At 36.2% G+C, this 19686-nt stretch overlaps 1 protein-coding gene across 2 annotated transcripts in view; it reads right to left on the reverse strand.

Moving 5' to 3' along the window:
• LOC131152287 (uncharacterized) overlaps positions 1-19686 on the reverse strand; it is an 86126-nt gene that overhangs the window by 26643 nt on the left and 39797 nt on the right. For both annotated transcript variants that reach the window (XM_058104097.1, XM_058104098.1), the window contains exon 5: positions 6443-6593. In XM_058104097.1, the coding sequence (XP_057960080.1) occupies positions 6443-6593 (151 nt within the window). The remainder of the gene's footprint in view (positions 1-6442; positions 6594-19686) is intronic.

A 19686-nucleotide genomic window follows, 5' to 3' on the forward strand; every position in this document is an offset into this window, starting at 1 on the left:
TTTAAAGAATAGTAAATTTTGTATCATTGTCATCCTCATTATAATCTTTACCCCCTCTCACCACATGTTATATTGAGAATGATTTATGAAAGAGAGGGAAAAAGTGAGAAGAAAAAGTAAAAATATTTTTTTTCGGTGTAACAGTCCTCTAGTGGTTATGTAACGGCCGTTGCAGCCTTTACGTAATGGTCGCAGTCTGCAACGGCAGCTACAGCAGTGATTTTTCTTCCCACCAATTTCGTGGTGTAAAGGTATCGGTATCCCAAAAAACCATTATGTAATGGCATTACGTAACAGTCGCAGCCTTTATTTAAAACCATGGCTCTTTTCCCTTTTCCACCAACTTCACGATGTTACAAGCAACTACATCTTTGACAAGGTTCTCCTTAATGTGTCCTTCCATTGTTGTGGTTGCTTTACTTACTATCAAGTCTGTTCAAACTAAAAAAGGTGTTCGTCCATTCTAAAATAGGTGTTTCAAAAAAGCACTCTATTCATTAAGTACTTATCTTAGTTCAAACTAAACGAACTTTTTTTAGAAGTACTTATTTCAAGTGATAAGAGCAAAAAGCACTTTTTTTTTAAGTGCTCCCAAACGAGGGCTTAGCACTTTTTCAATTCAACACTTACTAAATGCAGTACTTTTTAAAAAAAGTATTTTCAATTTTAAGTTGTTCCAAATGATCCTAGGAGACTATGCAAATATGAAGGACCTTATATTGACCAAAGTTGGGAAGGCCTCTCATAAGATTGATCCTCCAACTTGAATGATGGTGCATCACGTGTTTCACAGTAATTCCCTCGCGCCATTCAACACTATCAAAGCACTACTAAAGACCAAAAAATTCGACAAATGAGAATTAATTCACATCATCAAGGTGGCAACAAAATGAGTTCTTAGTGAAATGATAGGGCCTTGGCCTTGGTTGTGAGCAGAAGACATGCATATGTTTGTAGATAAAATTTATAAGTATTTAGCATCAAAGTATACAAGGATGTCAATCACATAAGTTTGGGAATAATGTCATGAGCCAAGCTTGTTTAAGGTCTCATGCTTGCCTATTACCACTTGCCTTGTGCACATTGAATGGGTAACCATCATGTAAATACTAAAGTAGGATTTTTACTTTAGGTAGATTAATGAATTAAATAAAATAAAGAGTATGAATCCTCAATCATACTAATGATTCCAAATGCCAAAGTGAGATTAGCATAGAAATCTTTTTAGGGGAGACTAAGTATTCATCAATCTTTGTAACTCACTAGAAATTGCAAATGTGTTTAGCCTGCTTTCTTTCCTTGCTAAGTACACATTGCTTAGTAGTACATGAATTGCATTGCATTATGGTTTGCCGCTTGACTTATGCTTACTTTATGTTTGCTTATCAGTTTATCACTTATCCTATGCTTTTGCATTCAATGCTTGAGAACTAGGTCATGTGGTGAATACGTGATTTACTTTTAGCTGACTATTTAACCTTGTATGCTACAACTACCAATTCCTTTTTGACTAGTTAAACTAGTATGCTACAACTAATGCTACATGGCCCTTCACACACGGTGTGAAGTGTTCGGCCCGTGAAACATGTACACAAAAGAAAAAGAATGATAATAAAAAGGAAAAGAAGGTCTTGAATCTAATATTAAGAACTCAAGTGTGCAGCCCCCACAAACATATGCACACCCCCATTCAACTTGCACAAATGCCATCATTCCCTTTTTCTCACATCATTGTTTCTTTACTTTTTCCCTCAACTACTCCCTTTCCTCAAGTAGGAAGTAGCCATGAGCTTATCCTAGCCTTGAGCTACTTGGGATCTCAAACCCATTCTCATCCCTAAGCCATTCTCATTCAAATCCTATTTCGAGCCTTGAGTAATTCTTAACCTTAAGCCTTTCTTTGATTTTAATTTGATCCGTATCTTGAATCCATTCCAAGCCTCACACTCATCCTAGCCTAGAGACCTTTAAGCCAATCTCTAGCCTTGAGCTAATTCAAGTACCCATATCAAGCCACCACTCTCTCACCTCGAGCCCATGCAAGTCTTGAACCTACGATAAACCCCAAGCTCATCCTAGTCCCAACATTGTGTTATTGGGTCTAAGTGAAATCTCTTCTATGATGGCACATTTGAAATTACAAAATACAAATCATTTCAAGACCATTTCTTCAATAATACACCCATTGTTTAGTTGTATTCACTAGTTCTCTTTATATCATGTGTTGCAACAACTAAAATGGATTATCATTTTAGTGTGGCAATTCTTGCCACAAAAGCATCCCAATAAAAGTCATCTACACACCCTATTTTGACCCACATATCATCAGGTTTAGTTTCAATATGTGCAATAAATTGTTGGAAATGGAATAAATTTCAAAGATCATTGGTGAGTTTCATGTGTAAGCCCAAATCCATATAAGATCCACTTTTCAATTAATTAAACCTTGTAGGTATTTGGTCAAAAAATACGTAACAAAGAACGTTTTAACCTAACTTTCAAACTGGGCCCACCACAAGGCTTCTAAGAAGTGTTAAAAATAGTATTAAAAAATAAAGGTGAAGTAGATTAGGTGTGAATGCAATAAGCAAGCACCACATTGTCTAGCAATGTGCTCACTATTTGTTTTCTTGTTTTTCATAATTATTTTCTCAAATACAATGCCTCGCACTTAAAGACACCTTGTTTATGTAAGCAATTTCAAACCCTTGGATAGCCTTCTTACCCTCCAAGACTGAATCTTAACCCTAATGCTCTCAATTCGGCTATAAATAAGTCTATGGTGCTTCTTACAACGAAGCCGAAGAATGATATTATTGTCTTGCTTGGAGCACAAACAAGCAATAACTAAATAACGCCAAAATTTTGTTGCACAAGACCGCAACTGCTTAAAGCTTTAATGGATTCGAACTTCAATTAACTAATGAGACCATGGTATTCCAAGCTAGATTATTTTATGTGTTTATTTATTTCTTTTGTGTAGTTGAATGCTTTATTTATGACCTAAGCTTGGTGTTGACCTTATAGGTCACGCCCGGTTTTGATTAATGACAAATACTTATTGTATCTAATGGGCGCTTGAGGCTTTGTGCAGGAACTTAAATTGACAAATCATAATGCACATGGAGAGAGTGAAACTTGAAGACCAAATTTCTATTGAAGACTCAATTTCTCTTGTTGTAATATATTTCATTCATGTAAAGGGTCTGTAATAATAATTAGGGTTTTTTGTATGTAATAATCACACACATCACATGGATGGTCAAATACGTAAGCTCAAAATAAAAATGACCTTAGAATTCAATCGACCGACACCAAATTTTTTCGGTGTCTTCAAAAAGACCTAAAAATGACCCTAAGACACTCACCATTGCACTTGCATGTATTAGGAACTTGAATAGGGTGAAAGTGTATTAAATCAGGACCGAAATGCACACTTTGTACACTTTCGGTCAACCGAACTCTTATAGTTCAAATGGCCCCGATCGACCGAACCCTCGTGAAGTCAACATTTTGACTTCCTGGTCAACCGAGAGAAAAATGTATTCCAACGCTCTGGTCGACCAAGGGTCCTCGAGAGTTGTCCCAACGGTATGGTCGACCAAAGCATCTAGTTCAAATCTTCCCGGTCGACCGAACCTTGCAAAATGGAAAATCACCCTTCGGACATACGTCCGGTCGACCGAACCTAAAGTTCATTTTTGGCCCGATCGACCGAGCCTCATGAACTTCGGTTGACCGAAATGGTTCTGATCAACCGGGTCTCTCGGGTTGCCTTGCATTTTTACCATGGTTAACTTATTTTTATCAGAATTAAAATATTTAAAACATCATTAATCTTTTCTAATAATCCCGGCTATATTCCCAACGGTTATATTTCATGGGGTGTCTATAAATACCCCTTCATTTGGGAAATTAGCAACTTGATTAGCCTACTTGATTAATAATTTCTCTCTCAAGTTCAAAAATCCTACTACTCATTTTTATACTTCAATCACTCATACTTACCCTCTTTCATTGCTTAAAATCTCTGTAAGTTGATTGAGTGTTTGTTTAGATAGGTTTGCTCTCCCATTCGTGTTTGATTGAATCGATTTTTACGAGAGCTCAACCTTAGTATTCTTAGGGGACTTTGCTCGTAAGTCTATCCTAAGAGACTTGCACTAAGCTTTTAAGTATTGCATTTGTATTGCAATATCTTAGAAAGCTTGTATTTGTTTTTGGGTTGCAAAAATATTTTCAAAAACATTTTCAAATATCTTGATTGATTTCTTTGAACATATTTTCTTGAAAAGATATTTGTTTATATGATATTGATCTTTGTTGCAATATTCATTAACTCACATATATTTGCTGAATACAAAGATTATATATCTTTTGCAAACCAAGCATATACCTTATCTGATCTACGTTACTGAGATATCATACTAATTAATATACTTGAGACTTGCTTGATATCTTTGTGTGAGCACCTTGGTTGAATATCTTGTGATACAAAGATTGCTTGTTGACACTCTCACGCACTCATTACATTGTTAGCAAATATATTTGAGAGTTGAAACATTATACCACACTGAGCTTACATATTAAATCATCTTGTGGTGTATGTGACTGAGCGCATCTGGGTACATATTTGCTTTACACGAAAGCACAATCACTGTACCAGTTACTTTGTGAAAAATATTGTTGTATTTCCAGGCACGGGCCTGAAGAGGGAGACTAGCCCTTTGAAATAGTCCCGGATTGGCTTAGACCCAGTTAGGAAAGTTAGGTACATCATCCTGTTAAGGTGTAGGTTGAGGTCAGCCCCGCTAATTGACCTGGTTGTAAAGGTTGAGGTCAGCCCTGTGCTAATTGACCTGATTGTAATCGGTGTCGCTCCATCCGTTAAGTGAGCCTTTAGTGGAATCCTCGAACTTGCAAGCTAGAGACGGGGACGTAGGCACAGTTGGCCGAATCCCAATAACATATCGTGTGCCTTGTTTATATTTCTGCACTTTATATTTACTGCACATGTATGTTATGGTGTGAATGATGCGCTTGATTTAAATTTCCGCACATTACATTATTGGCGCATTGGAATTGCATAGAAAGACCCTAGGTTGTATTATACGAGTATTTCATTTAACCTAGGAGATAAATTTTTAAAATTCCAATTCACCCTCCCTCTTGGGAATACACCAATTCTAACACTTGGATTCCTTGTTTGGTTTTGTTAAGGCTTGATATACATTGTTGGCCCACAACCTAATAGCTTAAGCTTTTATATAAAGTGGTAATCTAACAAGTTTATTTATTAAAAGGATCAAAGAAAACCAATTTGCTAAAAAAAAAAAATGAAGATTAAAAGAGCAAATTGAGATGCTTAACATCTTTCCCAATGTTTGTGGAGCTTCTCAATTTATAACTTAATTCCTAAACCCTAGACTTTCTTTAAGATGCCTTTCCAATTCTAGAGTCAAAAGTTTGTTTTCTTATAAGTGTTTATTAAAATAATTCCATTTGTTAATTGGATCCCATTTATTCAAGGCTGTGACATTTCAAGATGCTAACTCTTAGGGGTTCCTATCAAGTTACATGATTGAGATAATGGTGGTTGTGATTCCTACCACTTGAAATTGAGCAGTGGCAATCCTTGCGTGATAGATTGTGTAGGTCCCTACTATTTATATTAATTAAGTTAGAGGTGGTGACCCATTCTAAGTTCGTATTGCTTGATTTATTGAGGGTAGTGGCTTGTCTAGACCATAAAATGCTAAGAAATGAATTCTAATCATTTTTCGCCCTGTTTGACAAGGTCCAAGGGAGGGGTTCACTAAGTACATTCAAGGTTCAAAAATTTATTTGAAGCCAAGCAGTATGGCACACCAATTTCAGCCGAGGCTAAGGAAATTATGGATTTTATTTTAGTTTGGGAAATCAGGCTGTGGTAGGAATTTTAGTTATTTCTGGGTTATTTTGTAACTATATGTTCTACATCTTTAATGTCAGGATACAAATACTGCATTTGTGTAATTGAAAGCTCTCTCCTCCACTGATGCACTAATCACCAAGCATGATCAATATTTTTCATCAAAATCCATAACTTCTAGAATGGGACAGGAAAACTGTAAACATGGAAAAGAGAAGTGGGAAAAATAGTTGAAAATTATATTGCAAATGCAAAACTTCAATATAAAAATAAGTGGGGATCAGAAAAGTTGCAAAGGTTTATGGAAGTTCAACAAAAAATTTCGTAAGAGTTACCAGAAAGCTACCCAAAGCTCTCTAAAAGGATTCCATCTAAATTTTCAAGTCATTTCATCCCAGCTCCTCAAAAGGTTTGCAGAATAGTGGTTCACACCATGTGCTAAGTTTCCCCAACTAACCTGGATAAACAAGGCAATAAACAAGTTCTCTTTGTGATTAAGCTTGCTGTATTTAAGATAAATAACATTCCCACCTTTCTGTGAAGATAGCAGACTGGTGCTAGAAGCATATCGCTTCTCCTCTTCATAGTAAGCATTGAAACCTAAAATCTCCTTCATTTCTTCAAAAGATGGCATGCTTCCAGGAGGAGGGATACGGCCTCGTTTGATAGCAGATAAAGCATCCTGCTTGAAAAATAAAATGCAAAGTGCTGAAGAAGAATAAGACCTCTTAAAAACTGACCGAAACTCAGATAGGTTTATGGAATACAAGCTTCCTCAACCCCCTCTCCCCCGGGGTTGGGCCCATTTAATGGTGGCAATTACTACCCATACCCATTAACCCACCCATGCCCATCATAAATAAAAGGGTTAGGGTACACCCAAGTAATTATATGGGTCATAAATGGGTGACCCATTTATTAAATGAGTTAGATGGGTGTACCCACTTAACCCATCAACCCATTTAAATTTCCAACCTTATTAATTATAATAGTAATTAATTTATTTAATTTATCACATTTTAAAATTTACTACAAGTAACTCATTTTATAATTTGAATTTCTATGTGCATAATGCAATTATGTATTGTTCAGTTTGAATATTTATACAATTATGTACATAATTTGACTTAGTTTTCAAACTAATTAATATGCATGTATGTTCATAATTGCATAATTGGTTCAGTTTAGACATGTCCGTAACTATATTGGTATGTGATTACAATATTGTATATGCTTATCATTTGTAATTAAATTATATCAATATGTAATTAATATTAGAATTAGGAAATCTACATGCATAATTTTATAATTATGGACAACTTGGTTACGACATGCATATAATTATGCAATTATGTATATGTAAGTAGTTCGATTTACTTTGGTTTTCCAAATCAATTAATATGCATGCATTTACATACTTTACATAATTGGTTCAACCCCTAATTTTATTGGTATGTAATTATATTAATTGTTGACTACACCTATCATTTGAAATTAAACTACATAATTACAAAATTATTTCTGTTATTCAAAAAATCTATATACATAATTTTGTAATTATGAATAATTATAAATGCACGCAATTTGTTTGGTTCAAATGCATACATAACTAGTTCAGTTTAAATATGTCCGTAATTATGTAGTTATGTAATTAAACAACACAATTGCGTAGTTAATATTATAATTTGAAAATATATGGGCATAATTTTACAATCATGGACAATTCAGTTCGAACGTGTACACAGACGCAATTATGCATGTACAGAATTGATTTGGTTTGGTTTTCCAAACAAATTAATATGCATGCATGTATGTAATTACATAATAAGTTCAATTTAGATATGTCCATAATTATATAGATAATGTAATTATAATATTAGTTAGACATATCATTTGAAATTAAAATTCATAATTGCGTAATGAATTCTATAATTCATATATCCATGTACATAATTTTGTAATATTCGATAGTTTGGTTCGAATATGCAAATAATTACGTGATTATATTTACATAATTGGTTTGTTTTGCTTACAAGTGCTTGTAATTATGCAATTATGAGACTACACAATTAGTTGGATTCGTTTATGCAAACCAATTAAGACGCACACACGCATGTACATAATTACGTAATTAATTGATTAAGATATGTCTGTAATTTGTAGATACATATGTAATTATAGTATTGGCCACAACTACCTTTTGAAATTAAACTATATGTTGTGAAAGAACTCAGGATTGCACAGCGGAATTTAAACGCAGCAAACAATGAAGAACCAAATTAGAACACACACACACACAGTATATCTGAAAGCAATAATAATCCACACAAATATTTACGTAGTTCGGCAAAGCCTACATCCACGGGAGCAATTGGCAAAGGTTTTCACTATGAAAATCTCAAAGTACACAATACAATCAATACAATGATCTCTCCACACTCTAAATATACCCAGAATGATATATTTATAAACACCATGGAGGCTTCCCTCCAAACACCCAACCGTTTTAACATTCATATTCAAAATTTGAAAACATCCTTGTAGCCTCAAGCAAATTCGTTGACGAGTTGGGTCAATTCATCAACGATTTGGGCCAATTCGTTGACGATTTCAGAAAGACTGAATTTTATCTACTCTTGGTATCTTTTACTCGACAAATTCAGTCAATTCGTCGACAATTTCCTGCTGCTGCTCTGCACAAGTGTCTTCAAATATGTTTTCTTCCTTTGTTTATGCACTCCATCAAGTATAAGAGCCACAAAACACAACAATCTCCACCTTGGTGATTATACGCCCCTTAGGAGAACCTAAAATATATCTAATTGCTCCACATTGACCTTAGAACGTTAGGTTGGGTTTTTCTCCCTTCTAGCACTTGGCGACATGAAGTAAGTTCAAGCAATGCTTGAACTTTTCAGTAGTAACCAGCTTTGTCAAAATGTCCGCTATGTTTTCAGATGTGTGAATCTTCTCCAATATAAGTTCCCCTAAAGTAATCGATTCCCAAACCTTGTGGAACCTTACATCAATATGTTTGGTTCTAGCATATGGTACATTTGATTCTTTGCTAAGTAAATAACACTCTGATTGTCACAACGTAGCACCACCCCATTTTGTTGCATACCCAGCTCTTTGACCAAACAGGTAAGCCATAAGGCTTCCTTTGCCGCTTTGGCAATGGCCACATATTTAGATTCAGTTGTAAACAATGCCACCAGGGATTGTACCATGGACCTCCAACATATAGGTCCTCCTATAAGGATAAAAACATAACCCGTTGTAAACCTTCTGTCATCCATATCCTTTGCATAATCAGGTTCAACAAACCCCACAACTAATGGACTATCCTGTTGCTTGCCAAACATTATGCCATAACTAGAAGTACCCCATAAGTATTTGAAAATCCATTTGACGGCTTCCCAGTGCTCTCTACCCAGATTAGAAAGAAACTTACTCACCACACTCATTGCATGTGCTAAGACTGGTCTTATACACACCATGACATACATTAAACTCCCCACGACGCTAGCATAGGGGACCTTTGACATGTCCCAAATATCATCATCCGTACTTGGGCATTCTGCAGTAGACAATCTAAAATGACTTGCTAGAGGTGTACATACTAGTTTAGCATCAGCCATGCTGAACCTTTTCAACACCTTCTCCATATAACCGCCCTGAGATAACCACAAACTCCTTGCAGTTCTGTCCCTGCGAATCTCCATTCCAAGTATCTTATTGGCTGGACCAAAATCTTTCACGTCAAACTTTTTATGCAACTGTTCTTTTAACCGGTTTACCTCAGTTAAATATTTCGCAGCTATTAACATGTCATCGACATACAACAACAATAAAATAAGAGAACCATCATCAAGTTTATTCACACACACACAGCAGTCATACTCACGTCTTTTGTAGCCAATCTTGATTATATTAGAATCAAATATTTTGTACCATTGCCTTGGAGACTGTTTCAACCCGTAAAGAGATTTCTTCAACTTGCAAACTAAGTGTTCTTTCCCTGATTCACTGAATCCCTTCAGCTGTACCATATAAATTTGTTCCTCCAAGTCACCATGGAGAAATGTCGTCTTCACATCCATTTGTTCCAAATGCAGATCATAATGAGCTATCAACCCCAACATTATCCTAATACAAGTGTAACGGACCACAAGTGAAAAGATTTCATCATAATTTATTCCCTTTTTTTGTGAGTACCCTTTTGCCACTAACCATGCCTTGAATCTCTCTACTTCCTTTTCTAAAATTGCTTCCTTCTTCCTATATACTCATTTGCAACCTATCGCCCTCTTCCCAACTAGAAGCTCCACCAACTCCCAAGTTTGATTCTTATGCAGCGATTCCATTTCCTCAATTATTGCACCCATCCACCTACTTTTCTCCTGGCCGTGCACTACCTCTTGAAATGTAGTTGGATCATTGCAATTGGTAATGAAAGCATAAGATACTAACTCTTCAAATCCATACCTTGGCGGTGGTCTTATAGTGCATCTGGATCTCCGTATAGGAATATTGTCAACTTACTGGTTTCCCAAGCTAGAACTCCCCACAACCAAAGGACCAAGATCATTGTCGTTGCCCTGAGCTTCTAACTCCACCTGCACAACATGTTCATCTCTACTCCAGTTTTCTAGATCCTATTTCTGTTCATCAAATTGTTGAATACGCTTCACCATAGCCTTCTCATCAAAAATTACATCTCTACTAATCACCACCTTGTTTGCCATTGGATCCCACAGCTTGAACCCCTTTACACCTTTTTGATATCCCAAAAAGAGGCAACGTCTAGACTTTGCATCAAACTTCGATCTCTCCTCACTAGACACGTGAACATAGGTTAGACAACCGAATACGTTCAATCCGGTATAGTCTACTACATTTCCCGTCCATACCTCTTCTGCCCATTTCCCCTCTAGTGATCCCCTTGGTGATCGGTTTACCAAGAAACAAGTCATACTAACTGCCTCAACCTAGAAGTTCTTTGGTAGCTCTACATTAAGCCTAAGACATCGAGCTCTTTTTGCTAGAGTTCGGTTCATCCTTTCAGTCACACCATTTTGTCGAGGTGTCCGGCGAACAGTGAAATGTCTCTTAATGCCCTGCTACTCACAAAACTCCATGAACCTAAAATCAGCGTACTCGGTCCTATTGTCTGACCTAAGGCATTTGATTCTCCTCCCCGTCTGGTTTTCCACTTCAGCTTTCCACAACTTAAACCTGACAAACATATCAGACTTGTGCTGCATGAAGTATACCCAGATTTTCCGTGAGTAGTCGTCAACAAAACTCGCAAAGTAAACATGTCCACCTCTTGATGCTACTCTAACCGTACCCGAAACATCAAAATGTATATAATTAAGAATACCTTCCGTCTTGTGAATAGCTAATTTGAATTTTTCCCTGTTTTGTTTTCCAAGAATACAAATCTTAAAAAAATTCAGCTTACATGTTTTCATACCTTTCAAGAGTTTCCTCTTGTGAAGTTCTTTCATACCATGTTCACCCATATGCCCAAGACGCATATGCCACAAGACTGTTTCATCAAATTCAGTATCTACGGCTGCAGCTCCACCTACGACAATAGTTCCCTTTAGTGTGTAAATATTTCCATCTAACTTTTGTCCTTTCATCACTGTCAGATTACCTTTCCATACTTTCATAACTCCACCTTCGGACTTGTAATTCAATCCATTACAATCCAAGGTGCCAAGTGAAATTAAACTCTTCCGTAGTTCTGGTATGTGTCTTACATTACTCAAGGTTCTCATAGCACCATCAAACATTTTAACTCTAACACTTCCAATGCCAATGATTTTACAAGAAATATCATTGCCCATAAAAATTGAACCTGAATTTACCAACTTGTAAGTACTTAACCACTCCTTGTTTGGAGTCATATGGTAAGAACATGCTGAGTCTAGAATCCATGAGTCCATGAGGTGAGCGATCTGACCCCCGACAAAACTGAAAGTACATCACCATCACCGCAAACTGAATTTCTTCTCGAACTTCATTTGCTGATTTTGAAGTCCTTTCATGCTTTTTAGCATTTCCTTTCTTCCAATCCGGACACTCCGGTTTAACGTGTCCTTTTTTACCGCACTTATAACACCGGATATCTTTTTTCTTCTTGGATTGAGTGCGGGATTTTTGACTCGATCCATTATTGAATTTTCCTTTCCCATGATCAAAGTTACCTTTCACCACAAGTCCTCCGTGTGAGTTTTCATCGCAGATTTTCAGCCTTTAATGAAAACCCAACAAGGCACTTGTTACCTCTTCCAAGTTTAGGGACTCTTTCCCCCACGTAAGAGTGGTAACTAAATTTTCATATGTATGAGTTGCTGGCAAGGAATTCAGTAACATCAATGCCTTATCATCCTCTTCAAATTTTACATCAACATGCATTAAATCACTTATGATTTGATTAAATGCGTTGATGTGTTGATTTAAGTTCAAACCATCAACCATCTTAAGCCAATAAAGACGCTACTTAAGGAATAATTTGTTAGTAAAGGATTTGGACATGTACCAACTTTCAAGCTTTTTCCGAACAGCCGCAGGAGAATCTTCCTCCATTACATGATAGAGCACTTCCTCGGCCAGACACAATCGTATTGTAGCACAGCCTTTGCCTCTAATTCCGTACAATTTGCCTCATCCATACCTTCCGGTTAAGCACCATACAAGGTCTTCACCATCCCTTGCTGCACAAGTAAATCTTTCACTCTCCTTTGCCATAAACCGAAGTTTTCGGTTCCATCAAATTTGACAAGATCAAACTTTGCATATGAAGTGTCTGATGCCATAACAACAACGCTTTGATACCAATTGTTGTGAAAGAACTCGGGATTGCACAGCAGAATTTAAATGCAGCAAACAATGAAGAACCAAGTTAGAACACACACACATAGTATATCTGAAAGCAATAATAATCCACACAAAGATTTATGTGGTTCGGCAAAGCCTACATCCACGGGAGCAATTGGCAAAGGATTTCACTATGAAAATCTCAAAGTACACAATACAATCAATACAATGATCTCTCCACACTCTGAATATAACCAGAATGGTATATTTATAAACACCACGGAGGGTTCCCTCCAAACACCAACCGTTTTAACGTTCATATTCAAAATTTGAAAACATCCTTGCAGCCCCGAGCGAATTCGTCGACGAGTTGGGTCAATTCGTCAACGATTTGGGTCAATTCATCAACGAATTTAGACAAACTGAATTTTATCTGCTCTCGGTATCTTTTAGTTGACGAATTGAGTCAATCCATCGACGATTTCCTGCTGCTACTTTACACAAATGTCTTCAAATATGTTTTCTTCCTTTGTTTATTCACTCCATCAAGTATAAGAGCCACAAAAACACAACACTATATAATTAATTACAAAATTAATATTATACTTCGGAAATCTATATACATAATATTGTAATTATGGACACCTTGGTTTTAATATATGTACATAATTATGTAATTATGAGTGTGTATAATTGGTTGGGTTTGGTTATGCAAATAAATTAATATGTATGTATGCATGTACGTAATTACATAATTGGTTGGTTAAGATATGTCCACAATTATATAGATACATAATTATAGTATTTGCTACAACTACCATTTGAAATTAAATAACTATATAATTTATTACGTAATTAATAATATAACTCGTAAATATATACATCATTTTGTAACTATTGACACCTTGGTTCAAACATGTATCATGTATGTAGTCATGCAATTATGAATGTACTTGATTCGATTCGATTATGCAAACTAATTAATATGCATGCATGTACGTAATTTAAGTAATTACATACATATTTTTCAATCGAGTAATACATCAAACAACCTTCAAAGATGGTAGGAAGATGTGGCAATGATAATATTTGAAGATAGTTATAAATTTCATCTTGTATTCAACATTTGGTTTTGCATGCTTTAAAATTAAGTGGGTAAATGGGTTGACCCATGTTTGAATGGGTATGAATCATAAATGGATCAAATATATTATATAAATGGGTCATAAATGGGTAAATGTGTCATAAATGACTCTACCCATCTTGACCCATACCCAGCCATTTAACATGTCTAGGTCCATTGCTAACAAATATATGATCTTCATACTAATATAAAACAAAAAAACAAAAAATACAAAAAAAAAATAAAGATTTGGATAAGTCAAGTTACACATCCACAAATCACAAATAAGATCTATATCAATGTAGATTTATGCAAGTTGGTACTTGTTCGTATTTTTGACATCTAGTCACATAATCAATCAGCAGTAGAATTTCCATCCATCCTTAGGTCATGTGTGTGCGATATTATAGATTCATAATCACTAGAAATCCTAGATTATAGGGGCACCAACAATCGATGACTATGAGAAACTCAAAGGGCATTAGTATGTGGCAACCAAATCTACTGCTTAAAACTTAATTAGAGTAATACCTAATACTGTCTGATATGTGGAAAGGAGTAGTCACACATGCAATGTAATTGAAACAAAACATACACAAACTTATGAGGAGGTTTTAACTTTCAATGAAAATTTCCATCAAAATTTTTGCTTCACGACTCTCAAAATCAAAATGGCAATCAGTTTCCATCTTCAAAAATTTTCATCAAAATTTCCTTGACTCATTCAAAATTTATCAAAATCTCGAAAGTTAGCGAAAATATGTTGAAATTTTAACTATGAATTAAAATTTTCTTTGAAATTAAAATTTGAGATTCAAAACTCCGACTAAAAGTTCTCTTATTAATTAATCTTCTTTTCTCATTGAAACTAAAGATTAAGAGATGGATATGAATGATAGCTTTTAGACTTTTGAATTGTATAAAAACTAAACTTAGATGTTGGCTAAATTATTTTAGTTGACCATTTATATCCAAAGTATCTATATCCATAAAACACTTAAATCAAAAATCTTTTTCATAGAGCTAAAATCATACAAGGGTTTTTTGGAATAACTTTGAGCTCAAATTGGGGCTAAACTTGAGGTTTTTACTTACCTCAGTCGACTAGCCATTTTTTTGTTTTAAATGCCTCAGCAGACCGACCTATGAATTTAACGTGGCTTAAGGAAGCCCAGCTGACCGGCCTCACGAAGGCTTTAAAGGGCCAGCCAACTGACCCTATTCATAGGCCTGTTTAGAAAGCCTCGGCCAACTAACCATTTTAGAACAAAATAGCCCCAGTCGACCACCACTGTTCACCCGGCCGACCGGCACTATTCACTCGGCAGACCATTTCTCGGGGTTTTGGCAATTTCCTTGGCCAGCCGACCATCTCTCTCCTAAGTCGACTGAACCTCGCAGAGATTTGAATTTTTTTCTTGGCTTAGCCGACCGGCAAAGCCCCCGGTCGACTGAACCGCTCGGGTTGGTCAATTTTTCAGCACAAAAACGTGTTTAATTCGCAATTAAGCAATTTTAATTATTCCCTTTGTGTCCCAAACAATCATATTTTTCAAGAACTCTATAAATAGCTCCTCATAACTCTTTTATCAACTAATGATCATATTGAAAATCCTCTAAAAATATATGTGTGCTTTATTGATTTATACTCTCTTACTTTTATTATTTTCAAAATCTTTTTCAAGAGAGCATTCATTTTTCATATCAAAAATCCATTAACTCTCATTCACTCTTTTCTTTTCAAAATCATTTCTTGAGAGTAAAGCTTGTGTTTCTCCACATATTCTTTATTGATAGATATTTTTGGAGAAACCTTATATAGCTTGTGAATCTGTTTGAATCTCCATTGCAAGATTCATAAGCTCATCTTGTTCTTTATTGAAAAATTTATTTTGAGCTAAACCTCAATATCTCCCACACTTATATTGTGTAAATCATTTTGTTTTAAATATTGAGTATCATTCAAGAAGGTTGTGAGCACATATCTATTGATATATTCATTGCTTGGAAAGCTTCTTGAATTAATCTTTGCCAAGCCCTAGGTTCTCTTACTTTTTTATTAAAATATATTTTTGGAGAAACATTTATTGGGCTTAAATCTTTGAAGAGCTTATCATAAACATTCATTCAAAGATTACAAAAATCATTTTTAAGAAAAATACCCATTCTCTACTGAGCTTAAACTCATATCATATGAGAGTGCATTTTAGAGCTTCATATTATACATTTCTGCTTTTGTAGAAGCATTTTGTTTATACACAACAAATAATATCTTCGTATTCCAGGAGTGACCTGAAGAGGAATACACTGTCCTGTAAGGTGTTCCGATTTGGCTCTAACCCGGTTAGGTGAGCTGAGCAGACTCCGCCTCGTAAGGAGATTTGGTTTGGTTCTGCCCGATAAGTGAACTGAGGAGACTCCGCCTCGTAAGGAGAACGAGTTGTGGCTCAGCCCTGTAATTGAGCTGGGGAGTCTCTGCCCCATAAGGAGAGTTGTAAATGGCGTCGCTCTGCCTAGTTAAGTGAGAGCATATAGTGAATCCTTTAACTGCTGGCTTAAGGCAGGGACGTAGGCAGGATTGGCCGAACCCCAATAACAAATACTGTGTCTCTCTCTCTCTCTTTACTATTTATCTTTCCTGCACGTGTATGTTTAAAATTGATTTATTGTGAATGTTGTGCATGATTTAAATATTTCCACATATCAATATTTGGATTGGTAATTGCTTAGAGAGACCCTAGGTTGCGGTATACTAATTGTGAATTTAGATGGACCTAGGAATTTTTAAAATACCCAATTCACCCCCCCCCCCCCCTTCTTCTCTCTTGGGAATACACCATTCACTGTCAAGCTGGTGCCTCTTCCTTGGAGATTCTTTGATTTCTTGGAAGAGTAAAAAGCAGGCTCATGTTTCGAAATCTTCAATTGAATCTGAATACCGTGCAATGTCTACTACTTGTTCTAAGATTAGTTGGCTTCTTGGGCTTCTTGTTGAGCTAGGTTTCTGTCAGCCTGATCCCACTCCTCTCCATGCTGATAACACTAGTGCTATTCAGATTGCTGCTAATCCCGTTCATCATGAGCGCACGAAGCATATTGAGGTGGATGGTCACTCTATTCAGGAAGCACTGGACACTCATGTCATTTCTCTTCCTCACATTTCCATGGACCTCCAAATTACTAACATCTTTACGAAAGCCATGACTCGTTAGCGCCATCAGTTTCTCATGGGCATATTGATGCTTCTTGATCGACCCGTATCAATTTGAAGGGGGATGTCAATCAAATTATATCAAACCATAATTAGCCTATCTATTTATGGCATGATTCTTGTATTATAGCTGTAAATATCTTGTGATTAGCTATATATTTTAGCTTCCCATTGGGTTAGATAGGATTGATGTAATTGCTGAGATTCAGCCATGTAACTGCCATGTAATTAGCTCAAACGTTGCTATATAATGAGAAGAACCCTCACAAAGAAGGCATTCAATACAACTGATAATAAGCACCACTCAAGAGGCCAAAAAATGCCCATTTGATTAGCACCGCTCATGAGAAAATAAGAGGCAAACACTGCTCCGCAAAGAATTGACCCGTCTGATAAGCACCACTCATAAGGCACAAAAATGGTCATTTGATGAGCATCACTCATGAGGCAACAAGAGACGGGCCTTACTCAGCAAAAATTGGTCCATCTAATGAGCACCGCCCATGAGACCCAAGAACATCCATCTAATGAATAACGCCCATGAGGTAGCAAGAGGCGGGCATTACTCAGCAAAGTATAGACTCATTTGATAAGCACCGCTCATAAGGCAACAAGAAACGAGCATCGCTTGGTAGAGTATTGGTGCGTCTAATGAGCATCGCTCAAAAGCTCAAAGACTCCTATTTGATGATTTAATCCGAATCTCTTGATAATAAAAGGACTTGTAGTAAATACAATGTACTCTCGAACCAAAAAGGTAACTCTAAGAATTGAGAGTTAGGCGGCAACTGATATAATCTAAAAGAGAGTTTGGCATTAAACTTGGCAGTAACTAATGTAAGACCAAAAACTAAAAAATGTCAAGGGATTAATGAAAAGAAGGTAACTTCTATTAATTAAAGCAGGGGTTAGCACACCAATATTTAATCCCTAGTAACCTATACGAAATGTAACCCCTACGATCCATTAGTAGGGAAATCAATAGGGGGCTATCACAAATGCCCATAAAAAGGACCCCCCCAGGGAAGGTAAGGCATCTCATCCTATCTTATTCTAATCCATACTTTTACTAATGTGAACGTACAATCCTTCCAGATTCCCTAACTTAGGCATCAGAGTGATCCCCCTGAGTACATCTAGAGTCCTCTAAGCCATTTTTCTCTTTCTTGGCAGGTGATCAAAGTCGGGATTCATCCAAATTCTCTCGAAAAAATTTTGGCATAGATGTGGAGAGTTATTTGTGGAAAGTTCCAAGCAGCATAGTTGGATTTTGTTTGTAGGATTCTATTATATCCCAAGAGTTCCCTTTGCAGAGGTTTGATATATATGTGCAATTAAAACTGCGAAATCATAGGATAATCTAATGTAGATTGGGCTAGCTTTGTTGAAAATCAAAAGCTTACTACTGCTGGATATTGTACTTTTGTGGGTGGCAATCTTTTTACCTAGCACGGCAAGAAACAAACTACTGTAGAAAGATCCAATGCGGAATCAAAACACTGAGCTATGGGGCTCATGGTATTAGTGAAATTGTGTGGTTAAGATATGTTATGTCAAACATGTGATTCTTGGTAGCAAAGTCCACATAATTGTTTTGTTTTAATCAAGCTCCCATTTATAATGCTAGCAACCCAACATTCCATGGAAGGACAAAGCACATTGAAGTTGACTGTCATTTTGTGAGGTATGCTAGGTTGAAGAAAGTTGTCAAGACTCCATTTGTTAAATTTGTGGACCAATTAGGTGATGGTTTCACAAATGCTTTATTTAAACCCACCTTGCCTAATTGTTGCAAAGAACTAGGGTCAATTGATATCTAAACCCCTCTTCCTTAAGGGGGAGTGTTAGGAGATAGGATATGTTATTTTAGTGATTAAGTGGTGTGAGTGGTATTTTGTCCCTTGCATCCTATTATTAATATACAAAGAGAGCAGACCTAGAGCTGTACAAAAGCACCAAGGGACTGCAAACTCACCTACTCCCCTCTAATTTCTTCTTCTCTTCTCCCTCTCTAACCGTAATTGCTATATCTTCTTCATTGAAGCTTAAATTTCTTTTAGATTTGCAACCAAAATGAAATCCCAACTTCCTAGACCTACTCCTCTTGTAAAGATGCCTAGAGGGCAGTAAAAGTAGTCTTCCATCCGTATGCCTCAACCAAATAGTTAGGCTCCGAGCAGCATGTGTTTACAGATGTACTTCCTTATCTCACATATGAGACAGCTAAAGAGATAACCACTCGTAACTTTCAAATATATATATATATATATATATATATGCATAAGTACCAAAAGCAAGACCAAATCAATCACTTTCCCTTGACAGCATGATGAGAGTAGAAGTTAAAGCCAATTCAAATATTCATCAAGTATGATCAATGTGGTAATCAAGAACACAATTACCCACAACCCCTCCTTCTGCCCTTCTCATGACTGAAATGCAAATTTGTTTTAGCAGAATTCCCAAATCACAATGATCATGTATAACACAAAACAAAATAAAATTTGCTCCCATTAAGGTGCACAGTGATAAGAATCATGCCACCATCTGCCATGTTTAAGCAATTAACACAACTGCTCAATTCATTAATAGTACAGAAACTCGCAGATA

The sequence above is a fragment of the Malania oleifera genome, chromosome 3 (genome assembly GCF_029873635.1).
Source record: "Malania oleifera isolate guangnan ecotype guangnan chromosome 3, ASM2987363v1, whole genome shotgun sequence".
In the NCBI taxonomy this organism is placed as follows: domain Eukaryota; kingdom Viridiplantae; phylum Streptophyta; class Magnoliopsida; order Santalales; family Ximeniaceae; genus Malania; species Malania oleifera.